At 37.8% G+C, this 24094-nt stretch overlaps 1 protein-coding gene across 6 annotated transcripts in view; it reads left to right on the forward strand.

Annotated features, from left to right (window-relative positions):
* Ryr2 (ryanodine receptor 2) overlaps positions 1–24094 on the forward strand; it is a 568461-nt gene that overhangs the window by 441342 nt on the left and 103025 nt on the right. For all 6 annotated transcript variants that reach the window (XM_085831287.1, XM_085831288.1, XM_085831289.1 and 3 more), the window contains exons 63-73: positions 574–623; positions 6855–6915; positions 7801–8039; positions 9872–9953; positions 11184–11314; positions 14820–15140; positions 16859–17099; positions 18029–18116; positions 19949–20041; positions 21288–21458; positions 22705–22764. In XM_085831287.1, the coding sequence (XP_085687413.1) occupies positions 574–623; positions 6855–6915; positions 7801–8039; positions 9872–9953; positions 11184–11314; positions 14820–15140; positions 16859–17099; positions 18029–18116; positions 19949–20041; positions 21288–21458; positions 22705–22764 (1537 nt within the window). The remainder of the gene's footprint in view (positions 1–573; positions 624–6854; positions 6916–7800; positions 8040–9871; positions 9954–11183; positions 11315–14819; positions 15141–16858; positions 17100–18028; positions 18117–19948; positions 20042–21287; positions 21459–22704; positions 22765–24094) is intronic.

Here is a 24094-nt window from a genome sequence, read left to right on the forward strand (position 1 = left end):
CTTGGGGTTTATATAAGGAGCACAGTTTAGTATAGAAGAGACTGTTTATCTGAGAAAGGGGCATGAAAACTTATCGGAACACGTATGCCCAAAGAATTGTATATTTCTGTGTGTAAGACATGTCCATGATAATAAGCAGGTGCACGTGGGCGTAGTGAATCCAACTCTTCCCACGTGGTTTTCCTGTAGTTCTGTTCTCTGTGAGATTTATAGAGATGGCTTCTGTATTAATGGGCTTTGCTTCCTATTTTATTTTTTGTTTCTTTACTTATAATATGTGCTTTTTTAACCATGTTGTTAAGATACGCAGAAATCCTTTCTTTACCATCTTACTCCACATCCTGCTCAGAGAATCGACCCTTTCTGCGTGACATCATGTTTGCTTTTTTTTTTCTTTTCTTTTTTTTTTTTTTTTCGGCTCATAGGTCAGCTGTTTTGTTTTTCTTTCTTTCTTTATTTCTTTTCTTCTTCTTCTTCTCATCTTGTTTAATTTATTTTTAATTTCCCCCTGTCTTTTTTCTACCTCCCCTACCCCTCCCTTTTTCCTCCTTTTGTTTTTTCTTTTGTCCTCAGCCTGTTCTGCAAACTTGGAGTTCTTGTCAGGCATAGGATCTCACTGTTTGGTAAGGAGACCCTTGGGGGATTTCTGAGCATGGCCATCCGGGGCTTTTCTTTGCTAATTTCTGAGCATGGCCATCTGGGGCTTTCCTTTGCTAATTTTGCACTGCGTTGTGTGTTGCTATGTTGCATGGATGCATGACTGCACAGCTGCATGCATGGCCGTCATAGGCCAGACAAGTTCCTGGAGGTTGTATATAAGTAACGTTGCCTATGGCAAAATGGAGGGCTATGAGTTCTCTGAGCCAGTCCAATTCATGACTGAAAAACAAAGGGTATTTAATGAAAGGAGCAAGACTGAAAATGGCAAGTTCTGCCATAGTCTTATTTTAAGAGTAAAATGAAACCAGGCTCTTGGATTTTTTGCTCAGCTCTCTCTGGAAATTAAATAATAATAATCTGATGTTGATCCAGATTTGGAATCTACCTTTCATTTTCTGTGTTCTCAGCTACAGATATGTGTGTATCCTGCATTGCAAACACTGGAGCTTGGTAATTGGGGCTATAGTGCCCAAGAGCTTTGCTTAGTCAAGGTGGCTTCTGTGAACCACTCCCCAACACCCAGCCTTTTTCTCATGTGTCGGAGGGTCCATGTAGGTCCATATAGGTCCATATAGGTCCATATAGGTCCAGGTCATACTCCTGAGCACTTGCTCCCAGACAGCCGTGCAGGGTGGCACTCACCTTTGCATGTGTTCCTATATGGAACCAGCAACTGCTGGCAGAATCTTGTCACTCTGATTGTATAAACTGCCAAGCCAAATTTGAGCCCGTTGTTCTTTATGTTTTGGGTATAATTTGGGGATATTTTATTGAGTTATATGGCTAGAAAGGATTTCAGTTTAACTATAGTTTTATGAAACACTATAGATTTAAAAATTAAGTCCTTTTTGGAAAAGTCACAGTGAATAAACTGAGGGTCTTACACACACACACACACACACACACACACACACATGCACACACACATGCACATACACACACAGACAGTCACAAATAATATACAAATAATAACTCTTACTAAAAAATTTAAGAAGTGATTGGTTTTGGTACAACTAGCTAGTTTTCTACTGGATATTTCTTGTATCTAGAATGTTCAATATACTTCTATTTATCAGTTATATCATATTTTATGTAAATTGTCTGAAGTTTTATGTTTTTACTTAAGATATTTAAAATTTTCAGGGACTTGTCTTTAGAATGATTTGGCCTTAACTATTTTTGTTTAACTTCTTATCAATAGACAACAATTCATTTGAAAACTCTTCTGTCAAGGTTCTCATATTGTGTTCAACTTTCCCAGAGTGCAGCATATTCAAATACTCCTTTGTATAAGAGAGTCTTGTCTAATTATGGATAGCTCTGATGGGAGGTCTGTTACTGCCAGTGTTTACATACTCAACTAAAAGCATAACACTGTATCATGCTCTAACTGGCCACCTATTTCATACTCTTTATTTCTAAGTTCTATCTAATTAATTCCATTTTAGAAAATATATGACATATTTCTGACATATATGACAAAGTACATACATCTTATATGAGAAACCTTCCATAATTATTCATCCACTTACTCAATAATCAGGCCAAGACAATGTTTGCAACATTCCAGACACTTCCATTATGCCATTTTTTAAAAAAAAATGATAACTTTTCCCAAAGGAATAGTAACTACATGGATATTCCACCAACAAGGATTTCTTTTGCCTGTTATTTAGATCCATATTTTCTCTTCAAGTATATCATCTAAGGATAACTGACAATAAATGTGTAATATAGTTTGTGTTCCCATACATGGGGTTAATTATTCCTTCTTATGTGATATTAACATCTATTTAGATGCTGTATTTGAAATCCATTAAGCTGAAAGATGTCTTCAACAATCAGACATGCTCTGCATAGTATATAGACTTGCCTAGTTAATAAAGTCTTTAAGTCATAGCACACAAACTTTACATTGCACAACTATAGCCTGGCTTTAGACGCGTGTGATGACCAGGAGGGAACATTGGGCTTTGACTGTCTACATGATGCTTTTGAGAATTAACCATCTGTATGATTTGGACAAGAGACATTGAATGCCTAAACTGTGATTTTTTTGTATTTGTGGTAGGCTTAAGATCACCACTAATCTTAGAGATTTATTGTGCATATTAAACCTAATATAAGTTAACAAATATTGAGGCATTGTGGAAACTGTGAACTTGCTGTGTTCATATTCTAGTTTGATACATTAGATTTTACTTATTGGGTTTATCCATTCTTATTGGCTTTCACTTAGGTAAATCAGATTAAATACAAAATACAGTGAAAATGTGGTTATTTGAGGTAGAAGCACAAGACATCTTTGGATAGCCCATTCCATGAATGCATGAGAGATGAGTTTGACTAGAGAGACCTAAACAAATATTAACCTTGAGCATAGTCATGTTAATCTTGTCTTTACTACTTTCACCCTACCTCAAATATATTTGGATATTATTTTTCTGTATTCTAGTAGGAAATAAGCTGTTTATCAAACTTACCATATATACTGTCTTAGTTCAGAGAGAATATCATGATGTGGAGCCAGATGATGAGTCAACAGCTAACAGTGTATAGTGCTCTTGCAGAGGTCCCAGGTTCCGTTTCCAGTACCTACAGTGGAAGGCTCATGGCTCCTGAAACTCCCATTTCAAGAGATCCCTCTTCTGGGCTTTAATTGCATCCTCACACAAATCACACACACACACACACATCCCAAACGAATCCTTGAAAATAATTTATGACTTTATTTTTATTTAAGAACCAGTTGAGATAGATTTGGTAATGGGTACCAAAACTGAAGACACAAAATGATACGTATTAACTTTCCAGTTAGGCATTGGAGACCAAGGGGGAGCAATGAACAGAGCAAGCTCTTGCTGTTGAGGGTCACACTGACGAGTAGGTACTGGGGAAATTTAGTCTGTATTATCTGCCAAATTAAATTCACATCCACAATTCTCCTGAGATTGTTACAACAGCTAAGCCACAGGATTACTAGAAGTAGGCTACCCACATTTGCATGTGGCTTTGATTTCCTTTAAGTCTTTTCTTTACATCAAAACACCCAGAGAACACAAGAGACTAGCAGATCTCACAGGTTGAACGCCTCTTCTGGAGGCCCCTAAGGCATCTCGTGCTGTGTGGGAAAATGATAGTTACTTGTTCCATGGATGGACATTTGCACCACAGGATCCTGGTGAATAGAGCAAAAATAGTTTGTAATGGGGTAGTGAGGAAAGAAAGAAAATTCCAACCTGCTTGAATCCATGGGAATTTCCCATGGGAATTCTGAAGTGTTTCCTTGTGAGTTGATGCACATCTGATTCTGGAAATTCAGTTGGGATTGGAATGATACTTAGAGAGGTTGACAAGCAATGGGGATCTCAGTTGCCATTCTAAGAACCCATCATTGGCTAAAGAAATATTGTTTTTATTCTCATTATTACTTTGTACTTTTGCTAGGTATAAAATCTGTTTGCAAACTTCAAGGCAGCAAGAGCATCCCTAAGTCTACCAATGACATTAAGTACTTCAGTCATTGGTAGAGGGAGCAGAATATGAAGACAGAGCAGTCCCAGGGGTGATGGCATGGGTCTGTGCCTGTAAGGTCTGTTAAGGGCATTATTTGCACACACAAAAGAAAAAATCCAGTCCTTTAAATACATCATTGAATACATGGTCATTGTGTATCTGCTGTGTGCAAGACATTCTCTCAGACTATGAAGATGGAGAAATGAAGAATTTTCTCTTTCTATTACCACACTGAAATCAATCTAGACACTGTTACCTGTGCTACTCCAAGACCAGAGGAGCTAATTCTGTCTGAATCTCTTCTTCCCACTTTGTACCACATGCAGCCATGTCTTCTTTGGACACCAGCTTCCTATCCTACTTATACATGCCCAATGCCTTCCATTTCTGTAGAGTAACCTGAGCACGCAAGGCCCTGTGCTGGCTTGCTTGTGTGCCTCCCCATTCATGATCACCATTACACCTTTTCTTGCTCACTGTGCTATGTCAGTATCCCAGCACACTCTCCTTCTGCAGTTAATAATGTCCATTTGTGCTCAGGGGCTTTGTGCCATCATTAATCCTTGAGATAAGAATCCCCTCACCTAACACTTACCTTCTTAGTTCTCCCTTAAATGCAGTAAATTCCTGCCTGTCTGGCTTCCATCTGTCCCCATAGGGCTAAGCAGAAAGCTTGGCACATAGCAGCCTTATAAAAATATCTGATGAATGAAGGAATGAGAGAAGCAATCAGATCCTACTCTCAAAGAACCCATAGCCTTAATAGAGAAGACAGCAAAAAATGCTTAAATTAGTAAGTGCTACAAATTGCAAGGTTTTTCTTTTTTCATTTAAATAAACCCAAATGTTTTACTTAGTAAGACATACAGTTCCCCAAGATATACTCCCGAGACAGTAGAGAAGTCTCAAATTTTTGACATGGTCGCTTTCACAAACATACTGTCTAAAAATTCAATATCAGTGCAGTTCACTACAGTGTTAACTATGAGGATATTGGAATAGTATAAATGTCAGATGTTTAAGAGAAAGGTACTTGTTTTATGAAAGTTTTCTATTTTCCAGTTGAGGATACTTAGTTTTCACTGGTGCATTGATCTTACATTTCTATTTGGATAAGTTTCAAAAGCAGATGCTAAGTGATGTAATCTAGAGAAAAATCTCCCCTGTGATCTCTTCCTGACTGTTAGCAGATTAGATTTACATGGACTATTGTGATGTCTTCCTTCAAAATGCTTCAGGTTTTCAAATAATTACTGCTATTCTCTATCGGGAAATGTCAAAAAATTAATCGGTGTATGCTATTCCTAGAAGGTTCAGATTGTGCTGGGGTTGTTGAACATGTTATAGACAATGAAAAAGAAGTCCCTTTAAAGCCCAAAGCATCTCTGAGGATGGTGACTCTGTAAAGCTGAGGGTGTCTTTGTCTTATGATGCATCTAAGTTGGTCTGCTCCTGATCCAGGATGATCAGTCAGGTCCACGGATGTGTAAGTGGGATGTTAGAGAACGTGTTGTTGTTTAAAGCAATAACATTCAGATGCTACAAAAAACTTACATTGAAACATGACCCACCCTAAGGATTCACAGGATTTGTGCATGTGTGCGTGTGTGTGTGTGTGTGCGTGTTAGCTTAACATATAGAACAAAGACTGATATAGTTTGACCATACTTTGGTAGTCAAATTATTTTGTAATGAAGTCATTATTTCATTTATTTACTTTAAAAATACCTACCTCCAAGAATCACACACACACTCACATACTCATATACTCCATTTATGTTATTCATAATTTTTTACTTTATTTACAGAATGGTGATCAAAGCACATGAATCTCATTGTTTTTAAGAATTACATTTTGATTAGTGCAAAAGACTGCTGGTTTAAGTTCTAGAGAGACAGCTCAGGAATTAAGAGCAGAGGACCTAGATTCTGTTGTCAGCACCCACATCAGGTGGCTCGGAACCACCTGTAACCTCAGCTCAAGGGGATCTGATGCCCCCTCCTCGCTTCCCTCAGGCACTGCATGCATGCACATATGCACATACCTCCCCACACGTGTATAATTAGATATACATAATAGATAAAGATATCTAGAAATAAATCTTTACAGACAAGGTCTACTTAGCTTCTCTAACCTCTGGTTTTAATTTTTAAAATGAATTTAATTGTAACTTCCCTTTTTTGCCAAAGACCAACAAAGTTTGGATAAATCAGCCCACTTTACCACATTGGAATTCAGGCACTGAATGAAATAAGAAAGCAGAGACTCCTGAAGTAATTAAAATAGAATTAGGGTAGAGGTTTAGCCTGTTTTATTTCCGAAAGGTTATGCACTGACTTTAGACGTTGGCGTACCGTATGCGTTACAGTGAATTAGTGTGGGGTGAGGAGAGTATCTGAGGAATTCAGCAAAAGTTCTTCCGTTTTGTGCGATGCTTTCGAATGCTGCTGGAGCATGTCTGCTACCTGGTAAGACATGCTTCACCGCTTGTCTACTTACATGTGCATAACCACTTTTAAGCAGAGAAACTGCATGATTTCAAAAGTCTTCAAAAGTCTTTTTCATTAAGTTATGACTGAACTGTGTGAATTAACCGACATTTGTGACGCGTGTTAGTGGGACAGGACAAGGCTGAGACATTCCAAAGGCAGTTTACAGAGTGTTTTGTTCCCCTCAGGGAATGATGCCACCTCAATTGTGAACTGTCTGCACATTTTGGGTCAGACTTTGGATGCAAGGTAAATAGTCACATTTTCATCTGAATAAATTAATATAGTTATGACACATAAGAATGTTTAAAAAGGACCATATGTCCTGATTTTATTTTTGTGGTTTCATGAATATTTTAGTATAATTGAAAAGAAACCGTTTAAATTACAGCGAATACCATGGTCCTTAGATTCCACAGTTATAAGGAGGTTATTTAATCTTTACATTATTTCTCTAGCAGCTAATTTTATTACTGAGTTATCAATTATGAAAGTATCATGTGTGAGCGAGCACCCCTTCCCCTGCATACACTCACTCACATACCGACACCCACATACACACACATATACCATACATACACTCACACACCAAACACATACACACACACACTCACAACACACACACATACTCCACACAATGCACAAACATTTGCATACACACATACACACTCACACCATTCACACATTCACACACACTCTCTCTCTCACACACACATACACACAACATACATACTCACTCATACACAGACATACACACTCACAACCCCCCACTCCATACACATATACACACATACACATATGCACATACTTACACACATATGCACACACACATACATACTCACCCCCCTCACACACACATGGACATAAAACTCTCTGGATAGAGGGAGGAATCAGTAGGAGGGAGACAAGAGATGGTATTTGGAGGTGAAAATGACCAAAGTATATTATATGCATATATGAAAATGACATAATGAAACCATTACTATATATAATTAATATATGCCAATACAATATAAAAGTTGAATGTTTTCTAGGTATCTACTGTAGTGGAGAGGTAGCACAGTGGTAGGGGGCAGGTTTTCTCCTTTGGTTGTTGCTGTCAGAGAGCTAATCTCTTCCTTCCTGACTTCCTAGGACTGTGATGAAGACAGGCCTAGACAGCGTGAAAAGTGCTCTCAGGGCCTTTCTGGACAATGCTGCGGAGGATTTGGAAAAGACAATGGAAAACCTGAAGCAGGGCCAGTTTACTCACACCAGGAGCCAGCCCAAGGGCGTGACTCAGATCATCAACTACACCACTGTGGCACTCCTGCCCATGCTCTCCTCCCTGTTCGAACACATCGGCCAGCATCAGTTTGGAGAAGATCTGATATGTATGTAGCACTGCCTCTTAGGAGCTGGCTTTTGAATTAGGACCATCAAGGTCATCCCAATGGGCTTCTGCATGCAAATGCTTTGATTATTACATAGCTGCATAGATGGGTGTATGGATGATAGAAACCATCTTGACAGAGGTAGATCTGTGTGTCTCATGGACCCAGAATACAGGCGTGGATTTAGATTGGATCTTCTCTACTGTTGAAGCCCAGGTCCCACCAAATTCCCTGAATCCATTGCATCTTTCCAGTGTTTATTTTCAGTTGATTTGGAACATAGAGATATGCCATCTTAATTGTTTTCAAATAATTTCTGAGTCCAACACAGACTGCTGACTTGACCACAGGTTATTCCACTAAATAGTACTATCTCTGCTGAGCCAAATGCATCATCTAGTTTGTTTGACTGTGCCAAGCAAAAATACCCCTGTTGATAGGTTTCTGTGTGATTTGAGAGACATTTGATTAGCTAGTTTGGGGCCAGAACTCCGAAGTTACTTTAAAAACTTTATCCCCAGAATACCCAAGGTTAGGTGGGAAATTAACACTCGTGCTGTCTCGACCTTTTGCAGGGCTGCTCACAGGAACACGGGATGAGCAAAGAGGTTTGGGGGAGCTGATACACCCTCAGAGACTCACGTAGTGTGGGTTTCCAGGTGTTGGGCAGTGCAATATGAAACTGCTGTGCTGTCCTGTGGCTCTTCCCTAACACTGACAGAACCATTTTCACCAGTAGGACCTTTGCTTGTGTCCCAGACTGTAGATAGAAATAGGTCTTATGTCGAAGATGATTTCTTCTGTCATCCCATGGCATATCTAGTGGTGTTAGAATTAGAAAACCACATTTCTTAGATTTCTTTGTCTTTTAAACCTGTCTTGTTCAATGATTTAGAGACATTTCCTAGAACCTCTGCTTCATTTCACTAACATCAAATGCTATAGGAAGGGAAAAATGGAACGATAACTCAGTGATTAGGAGCAAATATTTATTGTTCCTGCAGAGGACCAGATTTTGGTTCCTAAAATTCACTTCAGATGGCCTAAAAGCCCCTGTAAATCCAGCTAGGGGGACCCAGGTCTCTGGCTTCGTCGAGCACCTGTACTGACATGCCCATACTCACAGATAGACAGATAAACGTATACCTAATTTAAACATTTAAAAAAATCTTTATCTCCTAGAGAAATTTACATTTGAATGTTAGATCTTTGGAGATATTTGTGAGTTATGGTAGCGGTTATTATATTCAACATTGTATGAACAAAGAGATCTTTTCCATGCAAACCTTTATAGAATATAGAATCTTTATTTCTCTCCAGAAGAATATTCAAAACTGATAGTCATTGTTTTTCCCTCTAGGCAGCCTCATGGTTTATTTTATTCCCAGGCAAGCCATCCTTTTCACATACTGAGAGAGATTATTAAAATACTTTTCTCAGAATGTTCTAGATAATCACAACACATTCTTTAAAGTGTCTTGAGCGCCTGTCACACAGAAAACTCTTTTGAAAAGAAGCCTTTATGTTTTCTTTTGTAAATGCGTTCTTATTTTGCATTTTCCAAAGTTTCAAGCATACTTGACTTATCATAATGGACATATCGTTCCATTTTTCCCTTCCTATAGCATTTGATGTTAGTGAAATGAAGCAGAGGTTCTAGGAAATGTCTCTAAATCATTGAACAAGACAGGTTTAAAAGACAAAGAAATCTAAGAAATGTGGTTTCTGTATGTGGTGACTGTAGTGGGGAATTCTGAGTTGAGCCTACACCTTCTTAGGGTCATGTGCTATGCAAGGGTTTACTTCTCAATGGAGACTCTCTCTGTTCTCAGTGGAGGATGTACAGGTGTCTTGTTATAGAATCCTGACCAGCTTGTATGCCCTGGGAACCAGCAAGAGCATCTACGTGGAGAGGTAAGCGCTAACAACAGCCCATTAGTAACAGCAACTGGGCCTTAAACCTCTTCATTTTATATACATTTCTTCCTTTCGAAGCAACCCAGATTAATATGTTCAGTTTCTCAAGAGGATCTTAACAACCTTTAAGAATTATTATTATTATAAATCACAGTGGGGGTATAGTATATAAAATGCAATGGTTTATCTTTTATATAACAATGTAGTATATAAGTTTTAAACTTGGAGCGAGTCTTAGGAGAGGGTCTGCTAGCATTGTTTGTTACTGAGTATCAGAAAGACAAAGGACTGAGGAGAGACTTGCTGAGTGAAGACCAGAGCCATATCACCCAACTACAAAGCCCAACATGGCAGCATGTAGCTTGTAATCTCAGGGCTGGGGTCGGGGGTAGGGTTGGGGGTGGGGGCAGAGGCAGGAGAATCTCGGAGCTTGTTTGAGAGTGAAGTCTAGATGAACTGGTGGACTCCAGGATCAGTGAGAGTCCCCGACTCAAAAACTAGGATGGAGAGTGGCTGAGGACGTGACTCGGTGTTGACCTCTGGTCTGTTGTGCTCATACATGCCCACACACCCACATGCATATGTGCATGCACAGAAAGAGACACAAAGTGAGCTGGAAGTTCATCATCTCACACTAGACGGAAGTGGCACCATGGTCAAATACTGTCCACAGGCAAACTAAGACCCAGACCCAGCATTCGACCTTCCAATTCTGGTGTCTATTTCTGATTATTTTCCTAACTAATAACAATTCCAGAATTCAGAGATTCTCACATAAAAAGCATCCATGGGTGACATAGTTATGACTTGTCAAACTTTCACAACGTTGGTTTGGTTTATACTCTTTTTTTTTTTTTTTTTTTTTTTTTTGTTTTTTCGAGACAGGGTTTCTCTGTATAGCCCTGGCTGTCCTGGAACTCACTTTGTAGACCAGGCTGGCCTCGAAGTCAGAAATCCTCCTGCCTCTGCCTCCCGAGTGCTGGGATTGGTTTATACTCTTAACTCTCACAATTAAACACCCAGGAGCTCAGCTTGATTACTCTTTTGTTTTAACTCAGGGGAGGTAGTAGTAGGATTCTGATTTTATTCTCAAAGAGATTTTCTTAATTCTTCCTTATTTTTTTAAGTATCAATATTGGTATCTCTCTTGTAGGTTAAACTTAATCAATTTCTGATGTCACTCCTTCAGTTATTCATATGGAAACAATAAACTTTTTTGCATTGTAGGCAACGATCTGCACTTGGGGAATGCTTAGCTGCCTTTGCTGGTGCCTTCCCTATCGCCTTTTTGGAAACCCACCTGGACAAACATAACGTTTACTCCATCTACAACACCAGATCTTCACGAGAAAGAGCAGGTAACACAGAACTATTCTTGCCTTTTGAGAAAGGAAGCCATGTCTTTGGGATGCATATGAAATTATTCTGCTGCGTTTTCTGCTCTTGGGATAGTGAGATCATTTATCCAAAAGTTTGATTTCTGCAAGTACTTGTAAGGGAACAGTGGGCTGGAATGAGGTTGCTCATGAGCCTAGGTTACTAGCAGAGCCTCTTTTCCTGAATTATGGAGGAAGAGGAAGATGATGAAGAGGAGGAGAATGAAGGGGGAAGAGGCGGGAGGGAGGAGGAGTTGGTTGCAAGGGGCAGGATGTGGGAGATTTCTTGCCATGATTGTGGTAGTTCATAATTTGAGGCAATCTATACATATGTTGGCTAAACACACCATAATTTTAAAAATGTTCATGCTTGTCTATGAATATATATAGACAGTAAAGGAAGATCCCTGTAATACAGTGTTTCTAAATTACCTTTTCCAGTTTATGATCTTGGAAGCTCTTTGTTCTCAAGAATTATCATTTAGCATTTTTTAAATGTTTACTTCCTCTAATGTTTCTGAAAGAAAAAAAATTTAATTTTCTTAAGTTAATGAGACACAGACAAATGAATACTCTACTAAAGCACAGAAAATAATCAGCAAATATGAAAAAGTAGATTGATTGGCTTTCTTATTGAGTAGTTTTAGCAGCAATTCAGGAAAGGTTATGCTATTGTTATTTATTTTATTGGTAGATTTGTGCCCTTCATTGTTTTTAATTTTTTACACATTTTTATGTATATGATGTATGTGTGTATTATCTAAGTCCATGTCTATGTATATATGCATATACTCACACATGTGACACACTGTTCATGTCTAGGCCAGATGACAACTTGCATGTCCTATTTCATGTGTTTTAAATGTATCTTTAGCTGATTTATCACTTTGAAAGTTTATTATTGGAATTCTGAGAAACCTAACCAACAATTTTGGTTTACACCAAATATAAAGTGTGTCCCCCCTAAGAACCATGTGTCTCTGTGTGTGGATGTTGTATCATGGATCCCAGATCAATGTGTGGTATCCAATGCAGGGCAATCTTATCATTTGTTAGGTAGATAGCACTATTTTGCTCATGACTCCCAACTGAAAAAGACATTTCTTCTCTTGATGTTGACTTCAGATATTTACCATAGAAAGCCTACTAGAATTATAAATAGGAATGTGAGTTGAATTGAATGAAAAGTAAATAAACTCCAATTCTTCTTCTAATAGCTTCTAGAATAGTCTAGACCAATTCTCAAGGCAAAATATGTGATAGATGCTCTCTGATGGGACTTTTTCTGTTTAATGTTTTTCTCATTCTATTGATTTTAGATGCTTTCTAATAATTGTAGAATGTTTTCAAACCCTGGAATGCATACCCCTCTACCTGTGAACTTGTTTTTCTTAGTTACACTGTTGGATTTTTTGTCTTATTTTATAGTGAATCTTATCAAATAAGGAATGTTTAGTGACATGAATAATTATTATTTAATTTGGCTACTTTGTCGGTTTTACCTCATGAATAAATGAAAGCAAAGGCAAATGTATTGAATGTGCAATAGTATTTTTTTGACATAATTTCTATATGTTTGTAAGTAGTGAGAAATGGTTAAGTTCAATATGTTGATTTTTCTGTGCAATAATATACAGTCATCTTATTAAGGTTTTGTGAATAATTAGTATTTGGACACAGGAGTCAAGAATAAAGTAGATTTATTACCTTTGTAAAGATAAGGGACTGTACAAACAGATTACATACCTGCTCAGGTTTCTATATCATCTCATGTGTACAACAACGGGAATTAAATTTCACTCATTTATCTTTTAGTCACCCACTGCAGGAGCATTTTTGTGAGGTTATGGTAGATAGAGGAGATATGATACAAAGATAACTAAGATTTGATTCTTTCCTGCAGGGACTTCTGGCCTGGAGGAGAGAGGGGGGAGGGAGGGAGGGGAGAGAGAGAGAAAGAGAGAGAGAGAGAGAGAGAGAGAGAGAGAGAGAGAGAGAGAGAGAGAGAGAGAGAGAGAGAGAGAGACTCTCACTCAGACAGACTGAGATTGATAGACATGGGCAATAGAATTAAGAATAAAAACTACTGGGTAATAGAAAGTAATGTTATTCTAGAGCCCCTGGGAAGACTCTACACAGATAATTCAGGATGGTTCTTGAAATTGGAAAAACAGAAATTTTGATTCATTAGGGAAAATGTTGAGAGGAGATAGCTCCTAGGAGAGGTGAACAGACAATGAAGAAAGACTGGGAAGCCAGAGGAGGGAAGCAAGAATGAGGACTGAAGCCATAGCAAAGAAGATTCATTTACTAGCTACAGAGAGGGATTGATGTATCGTAGAGACCCACTGGACAGCAGTAAGGGAGATAAATGCACAGCTCGGCTGTGTTGAGTCCTGGAGAAGCAGGGACTAGGTAATGCCCACTGAAAAGAATAGGCAGTGGAGTGGTTGTGAGATTTCCTGGAGGGAGAATCATCTCAGATGTGAGCCAAGGAAGGTCCATCAGCATCTAGCCATGGTGACTGATTGGATGACACTTGGCTTAAGTAATTGTGTTGGAGATTAAGTAAAAAATTTAAAGTTATTGTATCTCAGTGGACCCAGAAAAAAAATCCAGGATTAGACACACACACACAAAAGATGAATAAATAAAACTCAGAAGGTTTGTAGTTTTAGCAAAACAGAAACCACCAGCAGTATATGTAGTTGTCAAGATAAATATATAAGCAGAGGAAGAGAGGGGTTAAAAATGGATCCTTAAAGAAGCCAGCATCTAACTGGGCAAGGAGAAAGGAGTGAGTTAAGGACACTGCTGAAATTGAGCAGAGAGTCACAGGGACTGGAGATGGTGATGTTAAGGAGGGAGGCTGTTTAGGAAAAGGGACAAGCTGCCTAGCAACCAGTGAGCCATGAATGTAAAGTCAAGAGTTCCCCATGTGCTGGAAAGCTGAGTTTAGTTGCTGTACAAACAATGATGCCTGGGAAGTAGAGCTTCTGGGGACATTTGCACATCTGTAGATATGACTGGCTAGGAGCTACAAGAGAGGACAAGGCTGGGAATAGAGATGTGAGCAAGGCCCTGTAGTGGGGAAATCATTCAGAGAGGAGGTAACAAGTGGAAGACCTCAACTTTTCTTCCTCTAAATAGAGGTAGTAGAGGTGAACAGGGATACACAGAGATGGCTTGGAAATGGTGAGTGCAGGAAGCAGGACAGAGAGAGAATGCCTAATCTTAGTTGCTGTGAATAGACAGACCAGCTGTCAATTGGCCTGCTAGCCTGAAGCATGGAAAGACCACTGGGTTATGAAAGAACTTTTAAATGGCAACCAGCCACATAAAAGGAAGAAGATATCAGGAGAAGGATAGCCAGGTTTGAGTTTTGAAGCCCAACATGAAATATGGTGTCTGTTTGAGAAAGCCAAATCTGCCACACGGTACCTATTCTTGCATTGAGCACACCCCATTGTTATCTGTGTATCTCTAGCTCTCAGTTTACCTGCAAATGTGGAGGATGTCTGCCCAAATATACCATCCCTGGAGAAGCTTATGACTGAGATTATAGAGCTGGCAGAGTCAGGAATCCGCTACACTCAGATGCCATACATGATGGAGGTTGTACTGCCCATGTTATGCAGCTACATGTCAAGGTGGTGGGAACACGGTCCTGAGAACCATCCAGAGAGGGCTGAGATGTGCTGTACAGCCCTCAACTCAGAGCACATGAACACACTGCTGGGCAACATTCTCAAAATCATCTACAACAACCTGGGGATTGATGAAGGAGCCTGGATGAAGCGCTTGGCAGGTAAGGACCAGAAAGAACACACCCTATCATTTGTTTTATTTCCAGCAAAGATTTCAAATATTGAAGGCTAGAAATTTCCCACAGTAATCTTCAGAGATTTCTTTTGTGTTCAAAATTACCATTGCTTAGTCCTCTTAGGCTATTTTAAAAGACATAGATAAGATCAGATATTTGCTAACTGCCCTAGTCTCATTTTTGTTGCTGTGATAAAATATACTGACCCAAAGTGTCTTTTGAGAGGAAGAGTTTCTTTTAATGTATACTTACCATGTTAGAGTGAAGTCACTGCAAGGATATTTTTATGGCAGGAGCCTAAAGTGACTAGTCCTCTTAAATCTATCAAGTACAAAAATTAAACAATTGTGTGCTCACTTGTTTGCTTTTACTCAGCTCAATTTTTTCACTTTTACACAGTTCAAGATTTCTTGCTTAGGCAATGGTGTCACCCACAGTGGTCTAAGTTTTCCACATCAGTTATCATAATCAAGACAAGTGCTCATAGGCATGCCCACCAGCCAACCCAATGTAGACAATTCCTCATTGAGACTCTCTTCTCAGATGATTCTAAGCTGTGTTGAATTGACAATTATAGCTACTCATTACATAGTTAATAATTTCAAACAATTTTCTAATTTGTTTATTTATATATAAGACTATTTAGCAATCATAAGAAATAATGAACAGTAACATCAATAATGATTATGTAGACAGAGACCAAAGTAAAGCTGGATTTTGAAACAACATACCTTCATATTATTCTCCCATGACAATGGGCTGAAGAATGAAAGATGAAGTAAAACATGTAAGTTCAGACTATCATTGCAGAATTTATATTAAAATTCTGGAAGCTGTCAAAATTCTCAACAGCTGGAGCAGCATGGGTAAATAGTTTCTGTATATCCTCTTACAAAAATACTACATTTTCTCCAAGCATTCACAAAACAGCATGTCACGTTTTATGTCTTGGGAAATACTCATGTTAAATATAGAAAACAAAAGCAAAAATTTTAAAGGAATGCAGAATTAGTTCATACTATACACGTATGAATTAATGAGTTTATCTTTTGATGAAAATTAAAAACATAATACCAGTGTCTTAATGATTGAATAGGTGGATTTTTAACTTTTCTCACATATATATTACCCAATGTATGTATTTGTATATATTTATAAATATATACATATTATATAAATATAATGTAAAAATCCATTTTAAAAATTGCTTGTGCAAGTCTATATACCTACTACTGAATGCTGTCCAGGACAACAGTGTTATGTATAATCTAAACCTTGAAGAAAATGATGATGGGATACACTGAGGGGACTGCAGGCCTCACATAATAATATTGCAGAGAGTGTTCTAAAAATGAAAGAAATTGAAGATTCATTCCCACTTTAGGGCTCTGTATAATAACGCTGATTTTAAACTAATCTGATATGATTCCAAGTTTTTTTAAAAATTTTATTCTAAATCATCAATTAATCTTTTGTTAAAAAATGAGCACATTGAATTGAGTTCAGTAATCATGTTTAAGCATCAATTATGCAATTAGGTTTGTGGCTAGGAAAATGGCAGAGATGTGTGCTTTGTCCATAAGGAAACTATGAAAGAGAAAAGGTAGGAATATCACTCCCACTACCATTCCAGCAATTCATCTTAATTTTAATGGACAAATTAAATTAATTCAGCATTAATATTAATTAATGTCTGTTTCCAGTGTTTTCACAGCCTATCATCAACAAAGTGAAACCTCAGCTCTTGAAAACTCATTTCTTACCCTTGATGGAGAAGCTAAAGAAAAAGGCTGCCATGGTAGTGTCTGAGGAAGACCACCTGAAAGCCGAAGCCCGAGGGGACATGTCTGAGGCCGAGCTGCTCATTCTAGATGAGTTCACCACACTGGCCAGGGATCTCTATGCCTTCTACCCACTCCTGATCCGATTTGTGGACTATAACAGGTACACTGTGCAGAAGCGGCTCACTCCCCTAATTCCTTCAAGATCTGCTTGGCTCATCTGCTCATATAGACCACATAGTTCTTTGACTCGTGAGCTATGAGCTTTCTCATGGTTATAACATGAGAAAATTTTAAAATATTAATGCATTCATTGATTCTCATTGGGCATCTTCAGCTTACAACTGGACGTTGTTTGCTGAAGCCTTCTATGCTTTGCAAGTAACATATTTATTCTTATATTGTTCCAGTTTCTACAGGAGACTAGAGTATATTCTCCAGATAATACAGAAAGAAATGCATTTAAAGGTGTCATATATATATATACATATATATATATACACACACACATACATATATACATATATACACATACATATATGTGTATAGATATACATATATATGTACAAATATATACTATATAAATAATATGTGTACACATACAAAACATATACATCATATATAAAAAATGTGGATGTGAATTATAAAGCATATATTTTTCAAAATAAAACTTAAACTCTTTTATTTTTAAGTTCTTCTATTGAAAAGCTGTTGGACAGTTACAATGTTTACAAGTTCTTTAATGTTCCAGCCATACCGTGAAACCTATGAATTCTTTGGTCAGCAAACCAACCACACATTTTTAATCCCAGCACTTGGGAGAGGCAAAAGTCAGAAAATCTCTGTGAGTTCAAGTTCTGCCTACATAGCAAATTCCAGGCTAGCCAGAGACCCTGTCTCAAAAGAGAAAAAAAGAGAGAGAAAGAAAGAGAGAGAGAAAGAAAGAAAGAAAGAAGAAAGGAAGGAAGGAACGAAGGAAGGAAGGAAGAAAATTTTAAAAAGACTTTGGCAGAAAGACTTTTTTGGGGGGAGTGGTGGTAAGGTGTTGTTTTGCTTAATTAGCTTTAACTGAGATACTGTCACATGTTCCAGGGCAAAGTGGCTGAAGGAGCCCAACCCAGAAGCAGAGGAGCTATTTCGAATGGTGGCTGAAGTCTTCATCTACTGGTCCAAATCTCATGTAAGTATGAGAATGCAAATTATCTATCTACTGTTTTATGTGTGATGAGGACTTTGCAAAGGTAGACCAGTTGTCTGATTCCTGCAGTCACTGTCTAAATAGTATTTCTTGAGTTTGTCTCCTAGAATTCACTTGATAGTTTAGGACAGAAGGAAGTTGACTCTGGGGACTTTAGGGAAATGGAGTCTGTTTTAAACTCTGTAATTTATCTTTAAAAGATAACAAAATTTTGAGAGTATTGTACAAACATTAAGATGTTAATTTATAACCCTCCCCCCTCTTTTAGACAGTGTGTTATATAGCCCAGGCTGGTATTACATGCCTGCTTCACCTCCATATGCTGGGATCCTTTAGGATATGCCTGATTTAAAATGATTTTTAAATTATGTACATTTGCATATTTATATTGATGTCTGTTATCTGTGGCTCTCTAGGAAAATGTTTTAGGTTGTTTCTCTAAATCAAATGAGGTATTTTGTTTGTTTGTTTTGTTGTTTGAGCATGCTGGAATAGAGATATGTCCTGATGTGGACCTCAGCCCTTGGAGTATTGAGACAAGTCTTCACTTGTAGCTTAAGCTGGCGTTGGAGTTAGCCTGACCTCAAACTTGTAATTTTCTCACTTCTGTGAGACCATTGGCAAGTGCCACCATGCCTGATGAATGATTCCTTATTTTATGCAGCACATTTTAATGGAGACATTAGCTTATTTGGGGGGTATTTTGAGGGAAATGTATATTCTAGGATAAGTCAATCTATTTTCACCTGCCAAAACCAGAGATGGATTGACAGTCTTTTACCTTTCTCTCTCTTTCATATATAAAATTTTACCTGACAAGGAGACAAATGGGAGGAGACTAGGATTAGATGTTTAAACATGTTGAAAATTGCTAGAAAATTGGCATATGTATTCCACTAAGCAATCATTTAAACATCAATGAAGTATCTTTAAACTTTTGTCTTAAAGAATATTTTGGAATTAGGACTCTATTATATAATCATTAGGCTCATGTAATGGTTCTTTTGATAGTAGGAATATTGGTATATTTCTTTTTGGTTATGATCCTAGCCTTTAATGGCTTGATCCATCTCTCCAGCCCTGATATATATTTTAAAATCAAATTTATTTATATGTATTGATATTTTCTCCAAATGTTTCAGATGGATTGATTTTACCATTCTTTCTAAATTAAAAGTACTTAAAATAATGTTATGGCATTTTTAGAATTAGATGGAGTACCTACCAGGATAGGAAGCAGAAATTTATTCGAAGTTGTGTGTGCTCTGGAAAGACTGTTTATCCCTGGAAACAACATATACCCCTCCCCAGCTAACCTGGGGCTGGAGCGTTCAGACTATCATTTGGTAATGTGCATTTTTATGACATAAGCATTTCAAGCTTCATCTTTAAAGCAAATCTATTCAGGATGGGCCTGGTGACATGGGTCTGTCATCCCATCTCCCAAGAAAGTAAAGGAAGGAGGCTTACAAGCTGATGGGTTGCTTGAGCTACAGAGTAAATTCAAGGCCAATGTTGGCAATTTAGTGAAAACTTATCTTCTCATAAGAAGTAAGAAGGCTGGGATATACTCAGAGGCGGAGCACTTGCCTTATATGGACAAAGCTCTAAGTTCCATCCATTGGAAAGACTGGGAAGAGTCAATCATGTTCACATATTGTTCTTGAAGCAGTTGTCTCTAACCTGGCTGTCTCTGCGTAAGCCATATACTAACCTAGCATCTGCCCCTGACGAGACTCTGGACACCTGTGTATCTCTGATTATATTCTTTTCTCCAAGTGGTTTTAACTGAAATTTCCTTTACAACCTCTTAGAATTTCAAAAGAGAAGAACAGAACTTTGTGGTGCAGAATGAAATCAACAACATGTCCTTTCTCATCACTGACACAAAGTCCAAGATGTCCAAGGTATCAAGTCTTTCCATCTGTTTCAAGTTTCCTTTATGAGTTGAAGTTTTTTTTTTTTAATTTTTTGAGTTCATAATGGTTATTGGGTTGGTTTGATGTATTGCTTACTGATGTAAAAACATTTGTGCTGTTCAGATAGTTTCTAGGATTAGTTTGAATCAGGTGCAGTAAATGCTGAGACATAAAAATGACCTATGAAGGATAAAGTTCTTACAAATTTGTAGTTACTAAATTTACTAAAAATAATTTCTTAAAAGGTGGTACATATAAAAATGTGATCTATACAATAAGTGTTTATCTTTGGAGTATAAAATTCTTGCTTTTTATGTTCAGAAATTTATGGATTTGATGGAACACAACTATATATACTGCAATATTATGACTTAGTATACAAGTCCTTCATAATGAGTCGATTGCTGGGGCTGGAGAGATGGCTCAGCAGTTAAGCACACTGGCTGCTCTTGTGAAGACCCTAGGTTCAACTCCCAGCATCCACATGGTGGCTCACGACTATATGTAACTACAGTTCTTGGTGATTCAATGCCTTCTTCTGGTCTCTCGGTACTGAAACACACATGAGCAAGACACATGCACATACAGGCACCAACTCTACACACATTAAAAAAAATATCTGTAAATAAACAAGTCAACCACAGTGTCACTTCTCTCTGTGCTGAGAAGTTTTCAGCACCAGACTTGGACTTATTCTGCCTTCTCTTTCTTTTGCTTTGTTTTGGTTGTTTGTTTTAGAGACAGTGCTCCACCTTATAGGTCTGGCTGTCGAACTGACTATTCCAGGCTGGCCTCAAACTCACAGAGACCTACCTATCTTTGCCTCTCAAGTGCTAGGATTAAAAGTGTAGGCTATTTCACCTTCTTTTAAATAATACTAAGCAAAAATAAGGGTTCTATATGTAAACTCTTTTAAGAAATGAAAATTAGAAAGCATATTATATATGAAATTACTATATGGAATTGCCCCCTAATATTATGATGGGTCTTTCTATAGAACAACTACATGGGAATAGAATATCATTCGTTAATGGTGAAGGTGTAGGAAGAATAAAAAGTAAAAGTAAAAAGAAATGTTGGGAAGGAAAGATAACCTTTTTCAGAATGGTTAGGATTTCTGAAAATAGGGATCAGAGAAAATAAGGACAGTGGGACCATGATTATGTCAAAGAAGATGGTAAATCTGAATGAAAGAAGTGTGGGTGGTATTCCAGTGTTTATCTTTGTTCCACAGGCAGCCATTTCTGATCAAGAAAGGAAGAAAATGAAGCGCAAAGGGGACCGGTATTCTATGCAGACATCTTTGATTGTGGCAGCTCTGAAGAGATTACTACCCATTGGGCTGAACATCTGTGCCCCTGGTGACCAAGAGCTCATTGCTTTGGCCAAAAATAGATTTAGCTTGGTAAGTCTGTTGGCCACCCAGGGGTGGTAGTTATCAGACCTCCAGACATGGCATTGTATCCTTTGAGTAACTGTCAATAGTTCATTTATAGTTACAATTTTAGAAAGTAGTTTTTCTGTAGACCCTAGGCCTTAAATCAATGACTGCTTATTATATTTAGGGCGTTTTTATCCTAAGTGATGGTAATCATCTCCCAGGCATGTTCTGGTAGCAAAGAGAATAATGTGAGTAATAGGCCATAGAGCGTGGTGGGAGATGGGTAGCGTATGTACTCCTTCATAAAATCTGCTATGAGAGCTATTGTCAAAATTTGAAAGGTGATTTTTCAACATTAAAAGCAAACTGTATTGTGCCAGTGGTGGCTCGATGAGGGGTTAGCTTTCTAGAGCTTTGCTCCTTTACAGGCATTGGGGTTTAACTTTGCTCGAGTTATTTCCTTGATTGTATTTGCATAATTTCAGGTGACCATGTAATCTTTCAAAACTGTGCCTGGGGATTGCTAGTTTATACTTATGCAAATCAGAGAATGTATTTTCATACCCCTCTCCCCAGAGACTAACAGTGATTCACCTGTGTGGCTCTTGTTTTGTGCCCTGGAACAAGTGGAAGAAAGCTTAGGCAGAGGTTTTGGACATCTGGTTTTCTCACCCACATTTCTTGTTACAGCTCTGTTATGGAGTATGCTGTAACATGCAAATGTCTCATTATGGAGGTCTGAAAGGCATAATTTATTTTTATGTGAACCCAAGGGAATATGTTTCTGTCTTCTTTAGTTTTACAAATTTGATACTCATTCTGTTGACCCTTGACATTTTTACTGAGTAGTTCAAGTAAATGGTATTCTGGTTTGAAGTGATTTCAGTATATAAAATATTTTCTGAGGGATAGAAATATGGCTCAGGAGTTAAGAGTATATACAACTCTTGGAAAGGACTGAGTTCGGCTCCCTACTTTACCAACGCATAATCACCTGCAACTCCTTCTCTGGAGGATCTGACACCTTATTCTGGTCTCCAGGGACAAGTGTGTGTGTGTGTGTGTGTGTGTGTGTGTGTGTGACACACACACACACACACACTTACAGGATTAAAAAGGATCTGAGAATGCTTCAAATTTGTAGTATGCATTTTGATAAACATACTTGCCAGAGACACACTATTTAAAGGAGTATTTGATTTGTTCTTTGACTGTGACAGTTGACGCATTTATTATGGGACTTCTTTTAGTAACATATATTTCTTGACAGAAAGACACCGAGGAGGAAGTACGTGATATAATCCGCAGTAATATACACTTACAAGACAAGGTAAGTCAGCTTTTATTCCAAATCATATTTAACATTTTCAGAATATTACTAGTAGTCTCACACTAGCAAATAAGATTATCTTGATTGCCATTATTTTACTTGAAAAGACTTTAAATTAACAATAAAAGTGGTAATAAGTGGCATGAACTTAAAAGCAGAGGATCATAAATTATAATATTAGAAAACAGTATGACCACAGATTGAATAGATACTGAATATATACTTTATAATTACTTTTCATGGTTTGGGTGACCTGGAAACAGATATCTATAACTAGTTGAAAAATTTCCTTTAGTGTTCAGATAAGAATTTGTATATATGAGGTATTGAGAATTTCTAAGGTAAGAATAAATGAGCTGATCTAAGGACAGGAAAAGCAATTTGAAGTAAAAACTGTTTTCTAGCAATAAGTTGAAAGAATTGTTAAAACTGTTTTTTTTTTTATTTTTTGTGGTTTTTGTTTATTTGTTTGGTAGTCCAGTAAGTATTTGCTCTTACTTCGAGATATATCACTCATTCATGTAAAAGGTATATCATGTCAGAAGTCTTATCGCTGCTGGACATGATAGGTGGTACATGCCTGTAACCCTAACACTGAAGACTCTGAGATGGGAAGATTGTGGATTTGTAGCTAGCCTAGGCTACCTAGAACTAGAAAGACCCTGTCTCCAAAAGCAAAATCCAGCAAACAAAAGAGATCTAACCATTATGTAACCCATATTTAGGCTTCTACTGTAGTCAGTGACCTTCTGAGGTTTCTGTCTAATTCATAAAAATGAGATGAAGGTATAAAAGATATTTTAAAAAAATCACCAAGTAGTCCTTCAGTGTATTAAAATATCCCTTCCCATAGACCTGCATTTCTGGGAGATGTGATTCAGCTAAAACCCACTTCTGCTCTATTATCAGTGCACACAGTTGTCTTTAAAGCACATTTTCTATGAACTCCCATGTGAACTCACACATATCTTAGTAATCCTCAGAGAAGGAGATTGATTCCCAGTAGAGTTTCTTTTTCAGAGAGAAAAGAAAATTGTGCATATCTTTTGTTAATCATCATAAAACCTCCAGCTGAACTCAGGCCAAGTGCTTATACTGTAAGCTCTTATGCAGTGAGAGACATGAACGTTTTTATAGACACAGGTGTTAGATGGCATTATGAACCCCTGAAAGGGCTCCTGGGATCTCCCAACTTAGACAACCCCTGTTGAACGACTTCAGGGTCTGTGTTCATGGCACGAAGTGATCATATAGCCCCCAGTCTTTGAGATTCTGGATCCTCCCCTGGGAGCTTATAGGAGCCACCTTGACAGTGTGGCTCCCCATCAAA

This window comes from Mus caroli, unplaced genomic scaffold, assembly GCF_978045245.1.
Source record: "Mus caroli unplaced genomic scaffold, Mus_caroli_1 scaffold_15, whole genome shotgun sequence".
Classification (NCBI taxonomy): Eukaryota; Metazoa; Chordata; class Mammalia; order Rodentia; family Muridae; genus Mus; species Mus caroli.